The sequence below is a fragment of the Sinocyclocheilus rhinocerous genome, unplaced genomic scaffold (genome assembly GCF_001515625.1).
Source record: "Sinocyclocheilus rhinocerous isolate Xijiao unplaced genomic scaffold, SAMN03320098_v1.1 scaffold285, whole genome shotgun sequence".
NCBI classification, from domain to species: domain Eukaryota; kingdom Metazoa; phylum Chordata; class Actinopteri; order Cypriniformes; family Cyprinidae; genus Sinocyclocheilus; species Sinocyclocheilus rhinocerous.
The window spans coordinates 1,536,782-1,547,261 of NW_015630288.1; the positions used below are offsets into that span (position 1 = coordinate 1,536,782).

The 10,480-nt window shown below is 35.7% G+C and overlaps 1 protein-coding gene and 1 pseudogene across 2 annotated transcripts; both read left to right on the plus strand.

Annotated features, from left to right (window-relative positions):
* Positions 1-2,662, plus strand: part of LOC107740014 (G-protein coupled receptor 54-like) — a 7,285-nt pseudogene extending 4,623 nt beyond the window's left edge.
* LOC107740031 (dual specificity protein phosphatase 18) lies at positions 2,413-9,101 on the plus strand. 2 transcript variants are annotated; one of them, XM_016552306.1, is made up of 3 exons: positions 2,413-2,449; positions 5,161-5,234; positions 8,454-9,101. In XM_016552306.1, exon 3 carries the CDS (start codon positions 8,466-8,468, stop codon positions 9,003-9,005), a length of 540 nt encoding a protein of 179 aa, XP_016407792.1. In that variant the 5' UTR covers positions 2,413-2,449; positions 5,161-5,234; positions 8,454-8,465; the 3' UTR covers positions 9,006-9,101. The 2 variants fall into 2 exon arrangements, with proteins under 2 accessions (XP_016407792.1, XP_016407791.1); XM_016552305.1 differs by lacking the exons at positions 2,413-2,449; positions 5,161-5,234 and adding an exon at positions 5,588-5,657.
* Positions 9,102-10,480: the final 1,379 nt, after the last annotated feature.

The window sequence follows — 10,480 nt, forward strand, 5'->3', positions numbered from 1 at the left end:
CTCCACCTTCCCCAGCTCCACCTGTATAGATCTGCTACGGGTTATTTTATATGCTATTTGTGCAGCAGCAGTATGTCTTAAATACTCACGGCACCGTATCGCCATATGCATTGGCAGTAGCAAGTTCCTGTACTTGCTTGCAGCAGCAGCAATAATCTATAGCAATAACCAACAGCAGCAGCAATTCAGCAGCAGCGTAGCAGATCGATTCAGCCAAGACCAAATACATTAACATTGTCATATCCATCACCATGCTAAAATCTTCAGAGAGTTGTCATGATTGAAATAGTTAAATGGAATGAATGGCTACAAAAGTGTCTAAACGGCTATATCATAGGCTACCTATACTATACAGGATGTGGAATATGGTTATGTAGTTTAGTATTTTAAGCAGTGTCTTTGAATGAATTCACAGGTAACTGCACAGGCAACCTGCATCACTTTGTCTGCAATGAGTGTGGATAGTTTTTACGTGACCGTCTATCCACTACAGTCCCTCCGTCATCGAACACCACAGATGGCTCTGTCTGTATGCACCACTATTTGGATATGTATGAAAATCATTCCAATCAGTTTAAGTAGAATCTCAATTTCATCGCTTGTGATATTTCTTTTGACAGCTATTCATATTATCATAGTTATACACTTGAAAATAAAGGTTCAAATAGTGGTAAAATAAAAAATTGTATTATCTTTTTTAACACAGGTTCATTGCTTCTTTCAGTGCCGATAGCTTTGTATCAGCACACAGAGTCTTCGTTCTGGTTCGGTCCACAGACATACTGCACCGAGGCATTTCCCTCTCTCATTCATAAGAGGGCTTACATTCTTTACTCCTTCTTGGCTGTTTACCTGCTGCCTCTGATCACCATCTGCATGTGTTACACTTTCATGTTGAAACGCATGGGTCAAGCCACGGTGGAACCTGTTCATGGCTGTAACCAGGTACAGATGTGATAGCATGGTTGCATTATGGAGGTAAACTTTTCAATGTAAATACTTTATCAATTAAACATGCATAGAATTTTACGATATCGTCCCAAATTAGGCTATACTCAGAATTAAACTTTGTGTAAGTGCTGATCAAATTGTGGTAACTTTCTGAATCAGTGCGGTAAAAATAAACGTCAGCCATTCTTAATGTTGTGAACTTTCAGAAGGGTATTTAAGGAAAGGAAAGGAAAAAGGAAAGGACGTGACGTGTGGCCAAGTATGTGGTGTCCCATATTCAGAATTTGTGCTCTGCATTTCTCCAATCAAAGTGCACACACACACAGCAGTGAGTAGTGAACAAACACACACACACACACAAACACACACACACACCGGGAGCACAGGTGCCACCCAACAGCATAAATGAACTTGAATGAAACACCTCCACAAAAAGAATTGTAGAATGAGCTGCATCACATCACTGACCACCTTTTCTGATAGATCCTAAATAAGTTTATCCTAAATCCTAACTAGTCTACATTCTACCCTATATATCCAATGGTTTGTGGAGATACTAAATATTTTCATAAGTAATAAGAATTAGCTAAATGATTACATAAGTTATATCAAACTATTCATAAAATACACAAAACTAGTGATTTTAAGCAAAGTCCCTTTATTCTATAGTCTTTGTTTTAAACTGGTGGTTTGTGACCAAAGAAGGGGTTACTCCTGGCTTCAGCTCTGGTAGTGATGTGCAGGTGGGAAAAATGCGGAATGCAAATAACAAAATTAATGTGTGTTTAAAAAAACCCGAATGCATGTAGTTGGGGTAGCAAAAACAATAGACTTTTTGAAAGGTTGTGTCCAGTCAAACGTTATGGTATTTTGGTGCTAATTTATGTGTCTTAAGACAATATAGATAACCGTAAAGTTTTAATAATCATTATAATTCTATGAAAATAGGTCAACATCACAGCTACAATAATAATGACACAGAACAATTTTTATTGTTGGCATTTCAGAACAATTTCTTCCAGCTGATAAACAATAAAAATATTGACAGCCAATCAGAATCCATTCGACTTTAAAGAGTTTGAGCATTTAATGCAATAAATGACACAACTGCAGTGCACTTATAATAAACATAATATTATTGTGCCTTGGTGTGGATATTAATCATTAGAGTTATCTTTGTGGTTATTGTTCCGTGGTTATTGGTGTGAACAGATCACACTGTTGTTAATGCTTTTCCAAAATGATCAGTTTTCTTTTACAGCAGTAATTTAGAATCAATGCACTCAACCCTTTATCTTGGAAAAATATGTTATATATAAAACCATAATGAACATAATTTGTCTAAGAGTGCTCTTGGTTTTGTAGCTGCAGACGTCAGCAGAACGGGTTGAAGCAGTGCGAACCAGAGTATCTGGTGGTTGTGATGGTGCTGCTGTTTCTGGTCTGCTGGGGTCCAATCCAGATACTGATTCTCTTACAAGCATTCTGTTCTGAAGATGTGAGTCACAGTTATACACTCTACAAACTAAAAATCTGGGCTCACTGCATGTCCTATTCCAATTCCTCCATAAACCCCGTGATCCACGCCTTCATGGGTGCCAACTTCAGAAAGACCTTCAGAAGTGTGTTCCCTTTGATCTTCAAAAGGAACGCAAGAACAACCGAGCTTCTCCCCACCTATAACAGAGAGATGAACTTTCTTTCATCCTGACCTTAGAGGATATTTGGACTGGTTATGCATAATTATAACTTTGAAAGACAAAATCAGAAACACTTGATGAATATGCACTCAGTCTGAAACTAACAATTTAACTGGAAAATTGAGGTGATCAGTTTATTCAGTTTTTGTAGGACTGAATGTATGCCCTTGTGAAAAAGAAATACACTTCAGCATACTTTTAAAAAGAGTGCTTCTTATGGAAACACTGTACTTTAAATTGAATGTTTTCACACTTAATTGTATGCTAATTTCGATTAAGTGAAAATGTATTAGTTAATTTTTCATTAAATGCAGTTTATTTAAGAACTCTTTATATGTAATTTAAAAACTTTAAAAAACTTAAAAACTTAAAAACTTCTATTGTGTTTAAAATATGGTTAAAGTGTATTGCTGAATATACCGACAAGCATTTTTTATTGAACTAAAACACTTTAATGTCATTTCTATTGAAAATTGTGTCATGTGTTTAAAGGGGTCATATGATGCTTTTTTAAAGATCATTATTTTGTGTATTTGGTGTAACAGAATATGTTGACATGCTTTAATGTTCAAAAAACACATTATTTTTCAAATACTGTACATTATTGTAGGTCCTCTATGCCCCGCCTCTCTCAAACGCTTCGTTTTCTACAAAGCCCCCTCCTAAAATTATAATCAAATACTTTACATGTGCTTTAGTATGTTAGTCAATATAACGGAGCGAACGAGACGTGAGACTTGCGGATCCATATGCAAGGCTTTATTTAAAAGGCGTGGTCATAACAGGCATGGGTCAAACAATGGCAAACAGGTATATCGTGGGCAAGACACAAGAGTAGTCCGGTGAACGGGCGTGGTCGATCTCCAGCAAACAATGTCCAAACAGGGTAATCCAAAGGGTTAATCTGAAACACAGGCGATGGTCCAGGCTAGGGGTAAACAGTATCCGAACAGAGCGAGATGAGAGGGTAATCCGAGAAACACAGGCAAGAATCAGAACAGGAGAAAACAGGCAAGACTATGACTAGACTATGGAAACTAGAACTAGAACTTTGACAGGGAACTGGCTCCGTAGAGTAGCTATCACTAGGTGAGCGATAAGCGCTAAACAATACTGGACAGTTTGAGAAGGATCTGAGTGGGTGTAATATAGTGTGTGTGTGATTGGTTACAGCTGTGTGCAATCAGTGGAATGGATGATGGGAGATCTAGTCCGGGATGACATGCAACAGTTTGTGTAGTGTGAGAGTCCATGTAACGGAAGGGTGACCTCTGGTGGCAATCGACGGAAGTCCATCCATGGGATTCGTGACAGTCAACACATCAAAAGGGATCTTATCTATGCACAATCAGCTTGTAACACTCCAAAGAGAAAGGAAAACTTGAAATCGCATCATATGACCCCTTTAAATAAATTTGTAATTACACATTTGTATTGATGAAGTTGCAATTTAGTCAATTTAAAATATTTAAAAAACTTTAAAAACACAAAGACTTTAAAATCACACTACACTCTAAAAAATGCTGGGTTAAATATAACCCAGCGCTGCTCCGTAGAGTAGCTATCACTAGGTGAGCGATAAGCGCTAAACAATACTGGACAGTTTGAGAAGGATCTGAGTGGGTGTAATATAGTGTGTGTGTGATTGGTTACAGCTGTGTGCAATCAGTGGAATGGATGATGGGAGATCTAGTCCGGGATGACATGCAACAGTTTGTGTAGTGTGAGAGTCCATGTAACGGAAGGGTGACCTCTGGTGGCAATCGACGGAAGTCCATGGACAGGATTCGTGACAGTCAACACATCAAAATAAGTGTACTTCTTTAAAGCACAACAAAAGATTGTTAAAACATAGTGATTTAATATACTTCAAAGTAAAATTATTAATTTGACATCATTACAAAGTGCACTTTTTCAAAGTTTGAAAGTGTCTCAGTACACTTAAGTGGCCTTATATGCCATTAGTTGATATTATAATATCTGCAAGTACAGTGTTTTAAAAAGATACTTTTGAAATTTCACTACAAGTGCACATTCAATGCAATACGCACACATCTTTTTTATTTATTTTATTTTTTTAAAGGGTACTCTTTCATGTATACAGATAAACAAAATTCAATGACAAAAGTATGCACCAACATAGTTCTTTCTTAGAGGATAAGCATGGATCATTTGAGTTTTTATCTCATGGCCTCTAACTAGTGTCAGTTTTCTGCAGTCTATGCAGGATAAAAAAAGTAGACTTCTTCAAAGAAAGAGAAAAAAATAATCTATGATCCAATCATCCAATGGTCTGAAAGCAAATGCTAACTTGTACAAGACCAGATAGATAGATAGATAGATAGATAGACAAATAGATAGATAGATAACACTCAATATATTTGGCAGTTCCGTTTTTGGCGTTTTGCTTCCATTGTCCTCATTTGTAAGTCGCTTTGGATAAAAGCGTCTGCTAAATATCTAAATGTAATGTAATGTAAATGTTTATAGCTCTCAATATCAACGCTAGGTGGCGATGTGCGCCTACAGTTTCCAAGCCGCATCGAGTAGAAGAAGACTTCATCAACTGACAGCCGCGCACAGGTAGGTAATTATTATTGCTCATATTTGAGCACTTTTTGCAGTTATAGCCTACTAATAAAACTTTTCAGGCAATCTAAGATATATCTTTATAATGCAGCGTAAACTATTGATAGAGAAAAAAATAATCTATGATCCAATCATCCAATGGTCTGAAAGCAAATGCTAACTTGTACAAGACCAGATAGATAGATAGATAGATAGATAGACAAATAGATAGATAGATAACACTCAATATATTTGGCAGTTTCGTTTTTGGCGTTTTGCTTCCATTGTCTTTGGATAAAAGCGTCTGCTAAATATCTAAATGTAATGTAATGTAAATGTTTATAGCTCTCAATATCAACGCTAGGTGGCGATGTGCGCCTACAGTTTCCAAGCCGCATCGAGTAGAAGAAGACTTCATCAACTGACAGCCGCGCACAGGTAGGTAATTATTATTGCTCATATTTGAGCACTTTTTGCAGTTATAGCCTACTAATAAAACTTTTCAGGCAATCTAAGATATATCTTTATAATGCAGCGTAAACTATTGATAAATACACTGACTTCTGTCGCAGTTTTTAAGATGATACACAGTTGTGAAATGTTTATCATGTATCAATGCACTGAGAAAGAGCGGGGAATCTAGTATAAAATATATTTTACAGTCAGTGTGCTCTATAGACAGCTTTATTATGTTGGCTTAATTGTACAAACGTTCTTTAAAAAAAATCCCAACCCAAGGTTGCAAGGTAAATACACCAAAATCTGGACAGTCTGTCTGTCTCTCCGGGAACTTATCAGGATCCAGTGCTGGGTAGTAACTGATTATATGTAATTTTGATTGAGTAATCAGATTCCATAAATTCATGTAATTAGATTATATTAGATTTTAAAATACTCCTACACTTACTCAGACTACACTTTGATTACATATTATTCACACAATAGCAATACATTATTCATAATGTATTTATTCTCCATAATTATTCTATTTCATCTTTTAAATGTACCTTTCTAAATTAGCCTTCTGCAACATTCAGAAAATCTTCCAGTTTTGTTGACATTCACACAAGGACCATTCACTAGTCAGGTGGCTATAATTACTCTGAGAGGCCACACAGCATTTGACCACTGGATTTACACAAATCATTTCAATTTTAAGAAAGCTTTTAATGAACACATTAATTTTTATTTGAATTATTGTTACTACGTCTTTGTATTAATTTTTCCAAAACATGAAAATGCACAAATTCATGTTATTTCTTATTTACATATAATGCAGGGATTCCCAAACCTTTTTTGTCAGCTGAACCTCTTTCACCTAAAATAGGCTTGTTTACTTGAAGTACGCCTGAGATTTCAAGGTAATAAGTTAATAATTAAGTAACCCATTTGCAAATTTCTCTAACTCTGGTTAATAGTCACATATTTTTTAGTAAGTTTTTTATTTTAATTGTTGTTCTACTAAAATTATTTATTTTCATTTTAAATATGATTTAATCAATTATTAGTTTGTCATTAAACTCTGCAGTTTCTTCACAAACCCCAGTTTGTGAAACCTTGACGTAAAGTAATTTTTAATGCACTTAATGTTGTGAAAATATTTTCTTTCTCCTTTTAGTTTTAAATCAATATGGTGCACGATTATCAATGTGATAAACAATTTAAGTAATCAAAACGTATTCCAATTATACTACCAAAAGTGTGTAATATAATGGATTGCATTACTAATTTTGTCATGCAATTTGGAATCAGTAATGGATTATAATTTGCAAGTAATCTACTCAACACTGTCCTAATCTACAGTCATGTGAAAAGGTTAGGACACCGACACCCTATTAAATTCCATGGTTTTCTTTAGCAGGGCATAATAAAAAATCATCTGGTCTTTGGTAGGTCTTAAAATGTGGAAAATAAATCCTCAGATGAACAACATCACATGACATATTTCACCATGTCATTATTTATTTAACAAAAATAAAGCCAAGATGGCAAAGCAATGTGTGACAAACTTAGGACACCCTATGATTCAGTTGCCTGTACATCCACTTTTAACGGCAATAACTTGAATTAATCATTTTCTGTATGATTTTATCAGTCTCACATCGTTCTGGAGGAATTTTGGCCCACTCTTCTTTACAACGTTGCTCCAGTTTATTGATGTTTGTGGGTATTTGTTTATGCTGGGATGTCAACTCCTGGGAGGATTGGGGTCTGTTTTGAATATCTTCCACTCGTGAATAATCTTCCTCACTGTGGAATGATGGACTTCAATTTGTTTGCAAATGGCTGTAATACTCTTCCCAGATTGATGGCAGCAACAATTGCTTCTCTAAGATCATTGCTGATGTCTTACCTCCTTGGCATTGTGTTAACACACACCTGAAGGCTCCAGACCAGCAAACCGCCAAAACATCTGCTTTTATGGAGGTGCTCACACTTGCTGATGATCAGTTAATCAAAGGTATTTGATTAGCAGTGCCTGACTGCTTACCCTCTTAATTCCTATGTTAACAGTAAGGGTGTCCTCACTTTGTCACCCATGGCTTTTACATTTTTGGCATTATTTTTGGTAAATAAATAATGACACGGTACAATATGTCATGTGTTGTTGTTGTCTGTTTGTCTGTAGTCTCAACCACCTTGAACTACCTAGCAGCTGCCTAACAACCACCCAGATCGCCTTAGCAACACCATAGCTACAATCTAGAATTCAGTGCCAATTGCCTAACCACTCAGTAACATTCAATCTGTGTATATCACTGATTTTATGGTCTATACCTTCAAACAAAAGTCTTTTGAAAGTATTTTAGGGCTGCAAAACGATTAATCGTGGTTAATCGCATTCAAAATAAAAGTTTGTTTACATAATATATGTGTGTGTACTGTGTATATTTATTATGTATATATACTGTAAATACACTCATATATGTATATATTTTAAAAAATATTTGTATGTATATTCATACTTGTATATAATTTATATTATATATCAATCTAACCTATTTTTCCTTAATATATACATGTATGTGTGTGTATTTATACATAATAAATATACACAGTACACACACATATAGTATGTAAACATAAACGTTTATTTTGAATGCGATTAATCGCAATTAATCGTTTTGTAGCCCTAAAGTATTTTAATCATGTAAGCAAGCCAAAATTAACGTTTGTCAAATTATGCTTTTTAGTTGTGATGTTTGCAATATTAACACTTGCGCATTTTCCCAGTATTCATATACCATGCCAGGAAGAGCAGGTGGACTCGGTGGGTTTGCTCAGATAACGGACTGTTTGTACATCGGCAACAGCAAAACAGCAAGCGACTCTTCGGTCATTCGTTCACTCAACATTACATGTGTCATTAACACAACTCCGGACGTAAGCAACACAAACATTCCCACTGTGGATTACATGCACGTGCCTGTCTCTGATGATCCCGAATCCAGACTCTGTGACTATTTTGACACCGTTGCTGATAAGATACAGCATGTCAGTGATGAAGACGGACGCGTGCTGCTTCACTGTAACGCAGGCGTCAGTCGCTCGGCGACGCTGTGTCTGGCGTATCTGATGAAGCACCGCCGTCTGACGCTAGCGGAGGCGCACGCGCTGCTCAAATCACTCAGACCCATAGTGAGACCCAACAGCGGCTTCTGGAGGCAGCTGATCGAGTACGAGCGCAAATTACATGGCAAAAATACAGTCAGTATGATAAACTCGCCTGTCGGACACATTCCAGATCTGTATGAGAGAGAAACAAGAGGCTTGATTCCACTTTAGGAAATGGGTTACCAACCGTGTTATCTTTGTGCTTCCTGTCATTTCATTCATATTTGAATGATTTTGAACATTTTTGTAGTGGATTTATGTATTGTATTTTTGTCTGAAAATGTTTTTTTTTTTTTTTTTAATAATAAAGTTTTTGAATATATATATATTTTGCTCCACACATATCATGTCTTGTCAGTAATATAATATATTATAATAATACATATATGGCCTTTTTATGGCTTTATTGGATAGGACTGTATACAGATAATAACAGGGGAACAGGATCAGCAAAGTTTGATGATGTGCAATAAAATGCCACAAGATGGCAGAAGATTTCTTAGTAGGGCACATTTAATGTCATCATGGACTCGTATTTTGGCCAGAAGCAACAGTTTAAAGTTAAAACTTCTTAATGATAGATTAGTTTCTTACAAACACAAAGCCTTTGGCTTCACAAGACGGTACCTGATGGATTGGAGACTTGGATTACTTGTGGATTATTGTGATGTTTTTATCAGCTCTTTGGACTCTCATTCTGACGGCACCCATTCACTGCAGAGCATCCAATGGTGAGCAAGTGATGTAACTGACTTCATACATCCACTAAATATCATCTTGAGACCATATTATTAAAATCAATGCAAATATGGCTTAAAAAGTGAGGTTAGTTCTGAGAACGCTCTAGCATCTGTTAATGCCATCTGGTTCAATATTTTTGTTGGCCAATACAATGACATTCAGATATTTTAGTCTGGTTTAAGTGTTCCAATACATTTTGGGCCAGTGTATTATCAAAGATTGTTGTGGTTTAAACAAGAATGTTTTTATTACCAACAATATCCGTCAACAAAGTTTTATTGTAAGTCCTGAAAGGCAAATACCTCCAATGAAAAAAGAAAGAAAGTGCGTCACTGCGTCAGTGAACATTCAGTTTGGGGGAAAACATGTGCATCCTAAATCAACATCCCATACACTGTAAAATATATTATAAGTTGTAAATACAACAAAGATTATTAGAGTGTTTTACAAGAAAAAAAATCAATATTTCCATTTCAAAATGTCATGTTTAATTCAGTGTGTTACTTGCTGTTTCTTTGTAATTAACTGAAACTTGCTAGCAATTTCTGGGTGAAAATCAAACATTGGTAAAGTCATGCTTTTAATATTTGTATTTCCATTTCAAAATGTCATGTTTAATTCAGTGTGTTACTTGCTGTTTCTTTGTAATTAACTGTGAAACTTGCTAGCAATTTCTGGGTGAAAATCAAACATTGGTAAAGTCATGCTTTTAATATTTTGAATATCTTTAAAATGTAATTTATTCCTGTGATGTAAAGCTGAATTTTCAGCACCATTACTCCAGTCTTCAGTGTCACGCAATCTTTTAAACATCATTCTAATATGCTGATACATGCTCTTATGCAGTCAGCTACAGTACATGCTTTTTATCATAATCACAATACACACTTTCCCCAAAGGGAAGT